At 38.6% G+C, this 16,204-nt stretch overlaps 1 protein-coding gene across 1 annotated transcript in view; it reads right to left on the bottom strand.

The window, feature by feature from the left end:
- Window positions 1–2,037: 2,037 nt before the first annotated feature.
- tbck (TBC1 domain containing kinase) overlaps window positions 2,038–16,204 on the bottom strand; it is a 31,898-nt gene continuing 17,731 nt past the window's right edge. Inside the window, exons 19-26 of the mRNA XM_076264879.1 lie at window positions 16,065–16,148; window positions 12,310–12,395; window positions 6,904–6,940; window positions 6,141–6,302; window positions 4,884–5,068; window positions 3,640–3,815; window positions 2,944–3,103; window positions 2,038–2,632 (exon numbers count right to left, since the gene is read on the bottom strand). Coding sequence (XP_076120994.1) covers window positions 2,522–2,632; window positions 2,944–3,103; window positions 3,640–3,815; window positions 4,884–5,068; window positions 6,141–6,302; window positions 6,904–6,940; window positions 12,310–12,395; window positions 16,065–16,148 — 1,001 coding nt within the window. The 3' untranslated portion in view covers window positions 2,038–2,521. The remainder of the gene's footprint in view (window positions 2,633–2,943; window positions 3,104–3,639; window positions 3,816–4,883; window positions 5,069–6,140; window positions 6,303–6,903; window positions 6,941–12,309; window positions 12,396–16,064; window positions 16,149–16,204) is intronic.

Here is a 16,204-nt window from a genome sequence, read left to right as displayed (position 1 = left end):
CAATAGCTGATGCTCCTGATAGTCATCTGAAGGCTAGTTGTATTATTTCTTTAATCATGGCAGCAGTTTTCAGTTGTGCTCACATTATTGCAAAAGGGTTTCCTAATCATAAGTTAGCCTTTTAAAAATGTGAAAGGATTAACAAACGATGCATCATTGGAACATTGATGATAGGCCTCTGTACACTTATGTAGACATTGCTTTAAAAACCATACGTTCCCTTTAACAAGAGTCATTTAAAACATTAATAAATCCAAACAGTATCTTCTACACAGTATTTTTTATTTGGTGTTATTTCAATTAAAAAAAAAAGAAAATTTCTAAGTGACCCCAAACTTTTGAACACTAATGTATACAGCCTATGGTAATTTACAAAACAAGGTTATATACTCACCTCAAGACAGACCACTTGACATATATATATATATATATAAAGCTCTCTTGGAAGGGCTCACTTGCAAAAGGGAAGCTGAAGTCAAGACTGCAGGAAATAAGGACGAAAACTAGTGACCATAATATATACTGCCAAAGTGCTGAAGGGTGTGGGTGTAATGTGTTGGAGCTTTTTAAATGGACAAATGCAGGAAGTAGGATGAACCCTGCACACCCTACCCGAAATAGAGAGACTAAAACATGTAGGATACAAACATGCTCCAGTTGTAGTTTTTTTTATATAAGCTTTACAGTTACATTATACCAAATAATGTACCTTAATAATAACAATATTCAATAATAAAAATAATAAGTTTAAAAATCAAGTTAAAGATAAAATCAAGTATATTTGTTTCATACACAACAATATATCAAGGACAGCTGTACAAGGAGACCTACGTATTGTACAGCTGTGATGATAATGTGCACAAATATTATATTATTATTAAAAATAATATTATAATGATAACAATGGTTTTCTTCAAGTTAACTTCTTCGCCTCTTATACATACTATAAAGGATTATCCATTTTACCAGCGGGTGAATGTATTCTTTCAGGAACTATTAATATCCACCTCCACACTGGTCTGTGGTAGTTTAGTATTTAACAAACAGGGGCATGTATATCATATTTTGGAGCTTGGACACATCTGATAGTTTTAAACAAAGTTTAAAAAGAGAAGAGTGGGGGCGCCCATACTATGTTCAGGTCCACGTGCCCTTGAGTCCAGCCCAGGTCATTTTCCAATGCCACCCCATCTCTCTCCCACTCGCTTCCTGTCACTCTCTCCACTGTCCTGTTACATTAAAAGGCATACACCCCCCCCCCCAAAAAAAAAACCTACATCAGTATTCAATATGACATGAATGTTACACTTTGGCTTAGAATTAAAAGGTCTACACAATGCAGAAATTTTGAGGGGTCAAAATGGGAAAACATTCTTTTTAAAATAAGCAACTGATAACATATTTTCTCAAGTGTTTACAAAGTCTCTTCAGGAAACCTAAAACTACTCTTTTTTGATTCAAAGCTATTGAAATCACTTCACATGCCTTCACAAAACCTCACAATACAATCAGCAGATTCCTGATTGTAGACCAATATACATAGTTTGCAATCTTGATTAGACACACATATTGTTGTACATTTACAGAGGAAAAAAATCTGTTACTTATAGGTGACATATTTTCAGATAAAAGGGGTTTCAGGAGGACGATACACCCATTTCAAAAGAATACTTTCAGTCTTAATATAGTCAATGGTAATGAATCATAGACAAATTCTCCAAAAGCTCTCATAATCACTGCCATATGGTTGACACTGAATCAGTGTGTGTTGTTGCTACTTGCCTTAACAGACTGGCTACTTGTTGACAGTCAATGTAAGCCAAATACAATGACTGCTGACAACTCTGTGTGGGATTTGCAACAAAAAGAAAAACAAGCTAGAAGCAGTTCTGCCAATGAGATGAATTACTATGTTATGAATCTGAACTACTAAAATAAATATAAAGTGTAGTTTGAAAGTATTGTACAAAAGTAATTACAAGGGTTACAACATGTGTTGTCAACAATTACATATACAATTGAAATGATTGGATTGAAAAGAGTCAAATGATTTATTTTGTTTTATGATCAACATGAAGTAGTAAGAACACAGTAGTAAATACAAGAAACGTTCATGATTAAATACATTTCACTTTGAGCTGAATCTACCACATGAAAGGAGCTTTATAAACATATATTTTTTTACAAGACTCCTTAAATCAACAGAGTAAAGTTGAGTGGCACTGAATCATATTTACATAAATGTGCTTAATATGTGCTCTCTATATTGAACATAAAAAGACACAGCAACCTAATTTAGAAATGATCTCTCCAACAAGGTGATGGAAGTGTTAGTTAGCAACATTTTGTGATCATGTTCAAATGTAGTTATTGTTCAGTGCTTATATGGTTTGTTTCTGATATATCAGACTTAAAAACTGACTTCGGCATTAGGATCAAAACAAGTCTGGCATTTCCTTAGACAGACAGTGAGTGCCTAATAATTCCTATGTGCAGAAGCCATACTGAATAACTTCATAAGTCATATCTGAGGAGAAGGTACAGTTAGGAGTCCAGTAACCTTCATTTTATTGATGCCTCCATCCAAGACACAAACCCGAGGATAATTCAGTTTAACTAGGTGAGTGGCAAACTGGGGAGAGAAAAAAATAACATTGTAGACAAAAATTATCTACTATTTTCTTTGAAGTGAAATATAGGCCTACTTACCTCCCTCAATCATCAGTATAAAAGTCTCTAAAAACAACCACAAGTAGGACAGTTCATCATGGGTAGGTGCCAGGAGAAGGGCATGAATGTTGAATGTCCCTTATTTGCATATAAAAGTAATTTGCAGGAACACAACTGGATCTAAAAACATCCATTTGCCTTCCATACTGTGTGTTGACCTCCGTAAGTCAGGGCTTGAATTAAAAAAAAAATGTGGCTTATGAGAACACTTACCGTGACTGCATTTTTCACCATATTGCTGAGAACTACTATGACTCGTCCTTTGTAGCTGCTTAGGGTGGTAACAGCAGGGCAGGTGACTAACTCTCCATCCAACCCCAATGACGCATTGTAGGGGATGTTGATGCTGCCAGAGATGTGGCCTCGGTTGAAGCTGAAGACATCATGTCAAGGATAAACTGAGAGTTGGAGAGTTGACTCTTAATTCCATGGAAACAAAATGAATAGTGCAATTTTGCCCTGGAGGGCACTGAAAGCACACATAGGTAGCTGGTGTCACGGGAACGCTGGCGACTACGCCGCTCCGTCCAACATCTTTTGTCTTATGTGTAAATGTCTTGTGTGTGCTGATTATTATTATAATTTTTTTTTTTACTGTATTTACTCTGTAAAGTGACATTGGGTGTTTTGAAAGGCGCTATGTAACAAATAAAATGTATTGTTATTATTATTATTATTATTATATATGTAATATATCTCAGGTATAGACAAAGTTCAAACACTTGTATTGAACACATTAACAATATCCAAATTAGTTGACACCTGGATGATGTGCTATAGAAGTAATAGTAGTTGTATTACAATGAAAAATATATGCATACTTTTTGCTTAGCCTCACCACGACTGTAAGAGAGTTCAAACATTGAGAGTGTAAAAGCTGATTAGTTCAAAGCAATCACCGAAGGATACTCCTCTGAGCTACGGATGTCAACTGCCAGTATCTTAGGTTTGCCAACTCTGGCTCTCTTGTTGGGAGTTTTGAAGTGAGATGAGCCTCTGAGTTCACACAAATCAATCAGGTCTTCTGCAGAGATTCGTGGAGACAGCTCTGCTTTTAATTCCGTCAACTTTAGTGGCTCCCGAGACTGAAAAGATCAAGTGAGAAAGAATGAGAATATATCAAAATAATTTGTTTGTGATTAAAAGTAGAGATGAGTTTTCAGGAACTTAAATTAGATGAAAACATTTTCAAATTTTGTTGACTAAAAGTAACTAAATTGCATTTGCATTTTCATCTAAAACACTAAGGGCTATATCATACATACACTCGGTGCAACCTGGCGCCAAGCACAACACAAGTCTTGTCCTTATCTTCAGTGAAACCTGGTCTAGCACAGTGGTGAAGATGCTTGAATTTCCCCTTGGGGATCAATAAAATATCTATCTATCTATCTATCTATGCACGGTCATGAGACGTAAGCAGCCCTTAGCATTCCCAGGCAACGACTCATTTTCAGGATGAATATCCTAAGGATTTTTATTCAGTCAATCGAACACTAATGGGGTAAGTTTCAGTCCAATGAGATGCAGCTTTATTCAATTAATACATCTGCGATCATGGCAATGTACTGTACTACCAAGATATTCACTCAAATGAGCATGCAAACCAGCTAGTGCTGAGCTGGCTCTCTTGGAATACTCATACTTCTCTTTGTACGAAGTGTGGCGTTGTATTAAATACAACAGGAGTCAATGGAAAAGTGACGAGTGGCTGTGTCCAAGACAACTAGAGTCCTAAAGAACCCCAAATCGCATTTTTAAAACTACCTTACATGGTGTCAGGGCTGTAAAATATATGATTCAATAACAGAGCTAACACCCTACATCTACTTTTCTACAACAGTCTGACAAGCTCTATGTAAGCAGCCATTTGTTTCTGGGTGATGGAAAATACAGATTTTCCCCATATTATTAATTCCCAATCACCCAGTGACTGAATAAAAAATATTATGTGCATTTTAATCTTTAATTCCATACAGTTAATAATTACATATTACGTACCATATATACATTTTGTTATTAATGTGTTACCACAAAATGCGATACATTACTTGGAAACAACAACATTTTGGGGTTACAAGCTGTGATGATTGTGTTTAATGACACATCACACCAAGTGCTATTGAAATTTTAATGTTCAAAAACAAACTTACTAAATCAGTCTTGGCGAAGTCTTGATAGTCTGAGTGAAGGTAGATACTGGTTTTCCCAAAGCTGCTACTACTGCTACCCTCACTGGTGGTTTTGGGAATCTGTGCATGTTGTCGATAGGTGGCACTTTTGGGAGTCCAACAGAAAAGATTGATGGATTCTCGGACACAACGCTCAATGTCAATTTCTGGAAGACACAGACACACTTCATTTGAGTCAGGGGGAAAAATCATGAATGCAGAATCAACTACAAGGCAGCAATTGTGGCTCAACAGCTTCAACAAGAAAGAAGTGGAATTGCATGCATGTGTAAAACAATACATTCAAATAAATAACAGAATTAGCCTATTACATTTCATGGACACTATCCAGTCACATCAGCAAATATGGACAACTACAAATTATTGTTAAGATAGTCAATCACACAATACATCAAAGCTTTGATAGTTCTTGAAATACTGCAACATTTTAGCTATAGTGCTTCCTATGGATGAAATGTTGCAGAACTTTTCATGCACCACATGAATGTTGTAGGGAATGAGTTTATAAAGATTCATCCAATTTGAATATTAACATCACAAGATACTGTCCATGGAGTCAATAAAAGCCATAGCTTAAAATTGAATTTGCCCAAACTGCCCATAACTTTGACAGATCAAAATTCACAAAATTTAATCAACAGCCAAGATTAAGCACACCACATTTTGAGACATCAGATAAATTGATTCTAATTAGTTTATATTCCACTTTCAATTGTTTGCATCTGAAAGTATTAGGGTCTATATTTGGGGGCTTTAAAGAAATCAGTGGAAAACAGAATTTGTGCTCCAACCCCTGTAGTTCCAGTTACATCAAATCATCACCTTAAAATATTTTGCACAAAAATGGAAAGTACAGCTCCAGAGTCCTTTTCAAGACCTACGTTTTACAAATTGAACCAAGTTCATACATACAGCAAAATGGTGCTATGTATTAAAAAATCATAAATGAATAAACGCAGAAGTGAATGGGTTTAGTGAAGGAATCAGCTAAGTGAAGACAGTTTAACAGTGCGTGATGTCATGAACCATCCACTTTTATTATAGATCAAGGTCAAAGAGCCTGATCACCAATATCATATCAAACAGTAACAGCCACCACCTTAACTAACACATTTTCTGCGGGAAAGACTGAAGAACCATTGTGGACTTTGCAATTGTTATTTCTTAATTTTTCAGTGTTATTACCAGTTAGGTAATAATGTTTGTCAGTATTATTACCAGGTAGATCGGAGAAAAGCAAGATGCATTCATTAAAGCCATTGGCCAATAAGCGATCTCTCAGCTGTTGTAAGATTGCCACACCAATACAGAAGGGGAAGGAAGAGTTGCCGAGCAAAAGTGTGTCCCACAGGTGGAAAATCTTGTGAAGAGGGAAGACATCTGGTGGCAAAAAGAATAGACAAGACATAGACAAAAAAGTGGGACCTTTTAATCTATACTGATAGAGGACATTAGTTATTCACATAAATTAATATAAAACTAGACTGGTAACATAGCATGGGTGAACCCAGATGAACCTGTTAACAAATTTGAATTTGCTCTGCCGATCAGTCTGGAAAGGATACCATTAATGCCCGTTTCTGAATGACCAACAAAGATTCAATCACAACTGCTTATTTGACATTGGGCGGGGTTTATACGATGACAGAGCAGTGCAGTCAACACAACCAAATGCTGCACTGATGGTAACAAGGTTAAACAGATATGGATGTGTATTTCCTTTCCAGACCCACTCTCAATCTCAATTGAGATTTGAGAAGTGGTCTGGTGTTGACCAGCCTAGATGATCACCCTGAACGCTCAATGGGATTAAAAGGTAAAGGCAGAAAATGGTTTAAAAGGTAGATCTCGATAATAGCAGTCAATAATCTTCTACATTTTTTTAAATATCAAAACATTTTCAAATGTTCCCATCAATCAGTTTTATATTTAATAGATAAGGCTCTATTAACTTTTTACAATTAAAACATGCTTTACTTACGTGTGAACATTGTAAGGAACCATGGAATGGCATAAAGCTGTAAACAATGAAATAAGCAAGTCGTTCAATAAGCTGTAATGATATAGTGTTTTCAAAGACAAAAGTCACAACGTGCTTTACCAGCAATAATAAAATACGGAAGACAGGACGGAGAGACAAAGATAACGATAAACTATATATTAACAAATATATGAGATGCAACTAGATATTCCAATGTGGACTGGACATCCTACTAAATTTAAATAAGCTTTTGAGTAGTGACCATGTGTTTTAGACCACGAAAATAGGGCCCATCAAGTCATTAGTATAGATTAGGGCTGGGATGACGTCGACGCAAAAAATATGTCGACGCAAAATATGCGCGTCGATTCGTCAGACCCAAAACAAAGATGGCGGCGCCGGAGAGTAGTAGCAACGCAAGTGCCCCCTCAGACTTTCAGAAGTGCAAGGCGGCACGCACTCGTTCCTCTGAAGTATGTGAATTCTTTAATTTAAAAGGAAACAATTCCGTGATATGTCGTCTTTGCAAAATGGAGATGGCCTTCCATTCTAGCACCACGGCAATGCACCAGCACCTGAAGAGGCGCCACCCGGAAGCAGCTGCAGATGACAGAGCACCGTTTTTTCAACTCCCCATTTTGCACTCGATTGGAGTAGGCTATAATACGTTGTCGACACCTAAAGTTTTAGGCTACAGTGTATGTTTTCTGTGTAATTAATTACTATATGTAATATAGTCGTGTATTCAAGGTGTGAAATGACACGCCTAAGCAACCTAAGTCAACAAATGGTTGTAACGTTATGTCTTTGTTATGTTTGATTGTCGTCGATGGGTCAGTGAGCACAGTTACATGCCAGGACTATTGCGGTTTTAAACGGAATATTGGCGCCCGTAATAGTCCCTACTTGATTAGCCTACTTGTTGATATTTAATCAATGGGCATAGCCTGTAGGCTGAGGTGGATACATAGAAAAATCGTATATTGTGTTTCTTTGTTGTTGGTTTATTATTATAGTTATTTTAATGTGTGTGTGTGTGTGTGTGTGTGTGTGTGTGTGTGTGTGTGTGTGTGTGTGTGTGTGTGTGTGTGTGTGTGTACTTTATGTTTTAAGGCATAAGAAGAATAGTGTGGAAAATTACTTTCGCAAGAAAAATACAACCCCCTGCACACCCCAGGAGGCTGCCATACTTACTGAGAGCGTCTTATCAATGATTGTTAAAGACATGAGGCCGATTTCTGTGGTCTACTTAGGGGTAACTTGTCATTTTATTGATGACAGTTGGGACCTTGTTGGGATCTTGTCTCCTTCAATTTGACAACACTGCCAATTGAAGAACGCCACACAGCAGAAAACATTGCCTCCTGGCTGGAGAATGTGGCAGAAAAATGTGACATTTCGTTTGAGAACGTCCTTGTTATTGTCCATGACAATGCACGTAACATTGTGGCATGGACAATAACATTGGGTGGTATCCCATCGGTGTGCTGGGCATATTGGTAGTCAACCATGCAATGGACAACCCTGTGATTAACAAGGCACTCTCAGCTACACGGTGCCTCGTAAAACACATAAAGAAAATGGCAGAAAAGAAAACGGCAATGAAGAAAACATGGTCCAGGAGGATGGTGATGGGGTCGGGGACAGTTTTGTATTTTGGGGAAAACCCCATCCCAAGGGATAATAACCCCCTTACATGGTGGAAGGATAACACCATAAGGTTCCCCGCCCTGGCTGCAGTAGCCAAATCCTATTTATCTATACCTGCCACATTTAGGGGGCAGCCGTGGACTACTGGTTATCGCTTCGGACTTGTAACGGGAGGGTTGCCGGTTCAAACCCCGACCAGTAGGAACGGCTGAAGTGCCCTTGAGCAAGGCACCTAACCCCTCACCGCTCCCCGAGCGCCGCTATAGCAGGCAGCTCACTGCGTCGGGATTAGTGTGTGCTTCACCTCACTGTGTGTTCACTTTGTGCTGAGTGTGTTTCACTAATTCACGGATTGGGATAAATGCAGAGACATTGACCACCACACAATGACTTTCCAGGTTGTACTAAATTGTGTTTAAATCTGGTTCATCATAACCACGCTATGCTAATTTGTTAAAAACTGTTGAATTCAAGTTAATTCTGCAAACCTACCCCCACAAAGAGAATTCAGTTCTGTGGGACACACTGAAGTAAGTTTTTCATATTAGGAAATATGCAAGTGCATGTGCAAAATGTAGCCCAGGCTTACAGCACGTTTCAATGAAGTGCATAACAAAACAGAAATAGCCTAGTCCATCTCCATTAACTATGTTCAGTTCAGTTAACTAGTTTGAGAGAATGTAGAATAGTCAAGTGCGACCTGTATTATTGTATGCAGGCTTGGAATTTCACCATTTTAGGGGCAAGGCCACTTGGCCTTCAGTTGGGGGCACAAAGACCACATGTCAGGGCCAAAGTTATCTATAAGGCTATATCTATAAGGCTATAAAAATGATCAAAGTTGTATTTAGCCTATTCACAGCAGTAGACCTGCATCACTGTATGAAACATTAAAAAAACATGAAACATGACATATTACATAGAACTGTAAATCATCTGATCATCTAATATTTACAGATATCTAGGCTATATTTAACATTTATTTTGTATTTGGCCTGTTATGAAGACATGAATTGAACAATTTAAGCACAGCTCAGCTTTAAGAAACTGAAATAGCCTATAGATGCATGCTTAGCATTTTGTGATCATTAAGGCTACTTTCACAAACTCTTAGTCAGCTGTATATCCTCTGATTTTAATATTTACTGATATCTAGGCGATATTTGTAACATTTATTTTGTATCTGGCCCTTTTGTGAAATCATGTAGAAAAATGTAAACACTTAAACTGAAACTTAAAGCCCAAATTTGGAGACATGCATGTCGAAATTTGCTGCAAATTCAAAACCGGATTACTCTGGAACGGCTAACTGTAAAGGGGACTGCTTTACAGCTTTGTGTTCGGTAAGGTCTGCTGTTTATTTTGATATATGGTTTGTCATGTGTTGAACGAAGGGTTCGTGAAGTATTTCACCGAGATGAATGGGTAGGGAGATCCTAGAATTTGTGATTCAATTTAATCATATTTACTTGTCTTGCGAACCGTTTACCACAGCAATTAGTGGCTAAAATCGTTTACAAGCTGAGAAAAAGCTCTCATGTGATGTAATACTTGTGATGTCTGTATGATGAGTAGGCTACTTTACGAGTAGTTCAACTGAGAAGAATGGGTGAATGAATTTCGACGCACTTTCTTTCTTGCCGTGCACTGTCACTTTCTCCACTGCGTAAAAGACTAAATTAATTTGCGCTGTTAATGCTAAGATTATTTTGACAGGCCATAGGCTAATAAAATACGCTATTATTCGGATGGGGGCACCAAGGCCACAGTGGCCTGTAAACCTCTGATTTTCAAAGGGGCATCACGGCCAACGCAAGGGGCAACGACAGCCATGGCCGTCATGGCCGCCGTGAAATTCCTACCCTGATTGCATGCCCTCTTTTCAATATTTTTAAGATTGTCTGTATAATGTTAGGTATGTATTGATGTTAGGTATGTTTTTGGGATATTGTATGTACGTATGTGTATAGGTCTATGTCTATTGTCTACCTGTAGGGACCACACACTGTGATTGAGTAGTTCACCTACGCTCTTGGTGATTGGTGCGGGAACCTATAAGAGGCGTCAGCGCCTGGTGACGTGTTTCTATATTGAGACACTGATGATGATCGACTTTTGTCGATTTTAGTTTTTCACGACCTGTAATGTTGCTTCGTCATGCTTGAATAGTTTTTTAATATTTCTCAGCCCCTGTGTGTGGTCTCTACTTTACTATACTCCCTACAGCAGGGGTCTCAAACTCAAATGAGCTGGGGGCCAATTCTGCCAACGTCATCTGATTGGAGGGCCGGCTATTTCTGAAAATGCAATGTTCTTTTTTTCAAATACCACACAAAACTGCAAACAGAAAGTGCAAGTGTTTTTATCTAGTTTTAGACACCTGTGCTAGCAACCTTAGCTTATAAATAAAAATATTTTAACATTTTTAAACCTGGCAAACTAAAAGAAAGCAACACCATTGGATTTTTATATCAAAATTTCAAAAGGCCATGGCTTGAAAGTGGTCAGAGATAAAGTCCTACTGTAAATGTAAAAATCTTTGAGTAAAACAAAAGTTTATGAAGGGGGTAAATTTACCCATCTAATTTGCCACTGGATGGCAAGCACCTCAAATTATGCACCTTTCAGTAAATACTGGATGAACATATTTGAGCAGGTTTACTTTCCTTTTTTCATATTACCCACATAACAAATTAACAGGAAAACATCTAAGATGTATACCAACACCTAAGATGTATATGGTTTCTAAACCACAAGGCCTACAATAAAGTATTCTGGTCAAATCAGTTCCTATCGCGGGTAATCTGAGTACCCAGAAGTTCGCATCATATTGCGGGTGACTTTGTAGTTTAGAGCCCTATTTCTACTAGCTACTACCACGTCTATTACGGACACTATCATCACGATTACCACTGCAACCTCCAAGCTATGTTGGGCAGAGGGTCGAAATAAGCATGGTAGGCTACACGCAGACGCACCTCCATTCAATAGACGATGGATCATAATCTCCAAAAGGATATTCTTCTTCAGATTTAGAATAGGTGAATAACATAGCTTACCTAAGACTTCATCACACGTAAACGTTTTTCAACATTTGGTGTAGGCCTATTTCTGCTTAATTTCTGCTTCAATTTATGCAACACTATGACCTGCATCGCTTCCGCGTCATTACAAATGCACGTCTTTGTGTTTCTCGCGTGTAGCCTAATACAAGTATTTCCTGAAAACTTTGCGCAGCGATTTTGGGTTTGAATGAAGCTCTGGATGTCTAGCACATAGTGGAGCAGAGTACAAATGAGATTTGTCACCGTACTTGGAACTATCGTCTATTTTAATCAGTATCGTTGTTTGTCGCAATTAAAAATAGTCTCAAGGGCCGGATTGAATTATTATTTTGACATACGTCGCGGGCCGGAATTGGGCCGGACACGGGCCGGATTTGGCCCGCGGGCCGGGTGTTTGAGACCCCTGCCCTACAGGATTCACATATATCGTTGCTCAGATTGGTTATGTCTAATGTGAAGAGGCATTTTTTCCCCTGTATTGGTTTAAACATACCCCATAATCAAATCCAAATGGACTAATACCAGAGTCTGGCTACATTAGGCTAGCTACTATGGTACAGAATCAAAATGATAATCAATATTAGCAGATAAGATAGTTTGGAGCTAACCCCCTGAAATCTGACCAAAACTAGCGCTTACACCCCTAATAACAACAACTGTATGCTTTTTTTCAGTATAAGTGTAAACTCACATCTGGGATGAATCCAATTTCATTCAGATGATTATTGAGCTCAGGATCGTGGAAGGCAATCATCTGAGAGAAGACGGTCAGATACTCTGTAAAAGAGGTAGAGCAGAAAAAGACAACAGTATTACAACAGACTATCAAACTGACTTTAGGATCTCATTAATTCAGCAAATATTTGTTTTCAACGCTGGCAAAGCTCTCTAACCACAAAACCATATTTTCTAATGGCTAGCCCTGTTTAGCGTGGCTAGTTTTAGACGTTCAGAGGATCAGAAATTATCAGCCAGATGCTGATAGCAAGTAATATTAGGATTACAATAAAAACAAGCTATGTATTTCTATCAGAAAAACGTTATTAAATGTGGCCTTTATAGAAACTAGATGTACCGCGGTACAAAATATGACCGCTGCTTAGTCCTGCACACTTAAAAATCCAAAAAAATATGGGGTGTGTGTGTTTATCTGTGTGTGTGTGTGTGTGCGCCTGCATGTGTGTGTTTTTATGTGTATGCATGTGGGTGTGTTTGTGTGTGCGTCCGTGTTTATACCCTCCTTTCGAGGAGCCGGTACGGCGTGGGTGGCTGATCAAAACGAAAAACAATGGTTCCATGTCATCCTTGTGGGGCTACAAACGGGCTAAAGTAAACGGTAACACTAAAGCAAGAGGCTACACTGAGATTCTGGAGGAAAAGATCAGGCAGTGTGCCAAGAGACCTGCCCCAATTGGCATCATTGGACCTTTAACCATACAATACAATGATCCAAAACATACAGCCAAACAAGGCAAGAAATGGTTAACTGAGAACAATGTCAACATTTTAGAGTGGCCCAGCCAGAGTCCAGACCTCAATCAGTTAAAAAAGTTAGCACATGGCCAAAGTGATGGCAAATAATCGAGAGGCTTGGTAAGTATTATAAGAACCACTTTGAGAGCTTTGATGGCAAATAAAGATGTTTCCATTGATTATTTAAAAAGGGTATGAATAATTTTGGACATGCCGTTTTTCATAGAAATGTTAAAAAAGATAAAAAACGATTATTTTTTTGATTCCATGTTTCTACCACATTTTCTAACAACCTTTTGGCATGTGGCAATATCATTTTCAGTAAGAACAAACATATTGGTCAAGAGAAAATCAACATTACATTAATATTTGCCAGAGGTATGAATCATTTTGTTCTTAACTGTATGTTATTTCAGGTTAGTTTGCAACAATATACAAGTTTAACCAAAGTCTTTAGTTGCTACCTAGCTAGCAAACAACACTATCAGTTCCCATTCACTTTTTTCGTTTACTGTGCTAACGTTAGCTAGCTAGCTAGCTAGTTAGCTCGGTTAACGGGCAAAAATACATTATTTGTTCCGTGTCCGAAAGAGTGTTTCATTGGCATCACAAACAAGCAATGACAATACAATAGTACACAATATATATATTTATATTTTGTTATTGCTTAATCAGAGAAATCCGAAACTATAGTGCCATTTCGTTCCATTGACAAATCATTTTATGAGTAATCTTGATAACTAGACCAGATCTTTTCGGCTCTGAATCTTTTAGTGCCGCCTGCTGTTATGGAAACATTATATCTTGCACACACGCAGAATGTACGCTGGCCGTCAGTGTCGCTTCGGTGTGTTCCGAGATCCAGTTGCTGCTACTGGAAGAAACTGGAATCCATGCATTTCCACAGAATTACTTTTGGAATTATGTTTGGAATCTGATCCCTTATCATACCTGTTCATTCTTACTTGTCGCTTGACTTATCGTGACTAAATTCAAGATGGCTGCAGAGAATGTCTAATAAGGGGAGAACCGCCACTCTCGGGAAACTTCCGGTTTCTGAACTGGTTGCAGTTCCTTTTCTGGTTCCACATGAGGGCGCTCACAAATAAGTGCAGAATGAATGGAGGTCTATGGAGCTGTACCCCTCAAATCCACTTTTTTCGGGATATAATTTTTTGCCCAGAAATTCGAATGTTGCAGTCGAAAGAGGGGGCAGAAAAAATACAAACCGCTGAGTATTTGTTCTACTACTTATTTGTTCTAAAAAGCCTTTCAAATGTGTCAATGACGTCATTCATTAGCAGAAAGCTAGTGTGTTGTGGGCAACAACGACCCAATCTGTAAGAAATCGAAAGGACGTGACTACTCGTTCATTCAACTTTTGACCTATAATCCATATTGAGCTTGCAGAAACCACAATCAAATCTTTGATTTCTCAACTACAACTAGGTGAAAGAGACACATTTAGCCGTCTAGCTCCATAGACCCCCATTGTTTTTGCACTTATTCGTGATCGGCCCTAGCGGAACTGCAACAGATTGCAGGTACAATGGAGTTAATAGGGAGTGATCCGGCTCTCCGTAAACGGGCTCTGATGGCTGCAAACGCTAAACTTCGTAAAGATACTGTCTGTATATATCGTCTTGTAAGTAAACTACCAGTGCTTTTTTAAAGTTCTCAGGGCCAGATGTACTAACGCTTTTGCGCCCATTTCAGGCGTATTTGTTTCGCAATGTGCGTGTAAAATCATTGCGAGGTATGTACAAACAGGCCGCAATGATGTAAAAGCGCAAACTGCCTGTCGCGGGAGCTGAAAGTGGCAGATTGCGATTGTCATGTCATGCATAATACATTCATGGGAGGATCCAGGGGAAAGTGGGAGTTTAGCGTAAAAAGATGGGAGGGGAAGAGTAAAGAGCGCCTAGTTATGTATTCCGCGGTATGTACAAAGACTGCTCCTGAAAGCGCACGTCTATTCTGCGCCTAAATACTTCCGCCTTGTAAAAGCAGGTGTTAATCCAAATTGCAGTTCAATGCGTCAATAAGAGAACCTTTCAAAGACAACAGAATCGCTATTTAGAGCACCAGTTTTTGTGGTGAAAGTATTTGTAGCCTACTACCAAAAGCAACCTTAACTTTCGTTGGCCTTTCGAATGTCTTACTTTCACTATCACGTCATTCACTTAAATTTTCCTACTTGCTAGATTGGACCAATCTTCCATAGCCTACGTGCACAAGTAGTTTGAGTAGAACTACTGATCTTCATTATCTCCCTGCTTGTTTACATCTTATCATGTATGGTGTTATTTCATGATCGCTAAACGTTTGATTCTTTTTAATGTTGTCATCAGTTAACTTCATTCAACTGCGTTTGTATGTAGGCGCTGCCATTCAGTTGTGGACATTCGTAAATTGCGTTTATGGGCGGAGAAAGGCAGAGAAAGGCGCAGTTTACACTAAGGATTGAACGATTGATAAATACGACGGAAACTTGGGTCTGACAGCGTTCGCAATCTGCGGTGTGTCCATGGCGCTGATAACGCTACGTTCGCAAATGTACGTACATCTGGCCCTAAATGTCTCGTTTTAAATGTCAGGGCCCTCGGAAGTCTACCAATGAAATGTGGAGATACATTGAGCCTCGTAAATGGTGTAAAACAGTGATTTATTTGCATGGCTAGGCCGATGCCGAGGCAACCCCATTGAAAAAGCTGTTGGTAGCATCGGCTAACTAGCGCCAGATTTTGGAGTGCAGGGGACAAGCCGAGATCGGCTATGAGACATACGTTCACACTCGGTATCATGTTTCAACACACTTTAGGTCAATATTTCAGCAATTTTTTTTCCAATTTGCTCCCTAACTCGTGTTGTTGCAGCCAAAAGCTAGAGCAGCCAGGCAACCTATGTTTTTTTAGTGGGATTATTAATAGTACCATATACTCACATTTAAACTACAAACTACTGGTAACTCACCTTGTATCACATGTGAGTTGTCCTTCAGAAAGAAGTTATAGAGGTATTTCGGGATGAATGCAGACATGCAGGCATAAGCCAAAGCTTGAAGGGAGAAGATATAAACAAGGATATTTTAAAAATGAACCTGAGCCTTTTTT

The sequence above is a fragment of the Alosa pseudoharengus genome, unplaced genomic scaffold (genome assembly GCF_046254945.1).
Source record: "Alosa pseudoharengus isolate Yale_2024_CS ecotype anadromous, Long Island Sound unplaced genomic scaffold, YU_APseudo_1.1 YU_APseudo_1.1_scf_4, whole genome shotgun sequence".
In the NCBI taxonomy this organism is placed as follows: Eukaryota; Metazoa; Chordata; class Actinopteri; order Clupeiformes; family Clupeidae; genus Alosa; species Alosa pseudoharengus.
The sequence above is the reverse complement of the archived record's forward strand: the minus strand, read 5'-3'. Positions and strand labels throughout refer to the sequence as shown.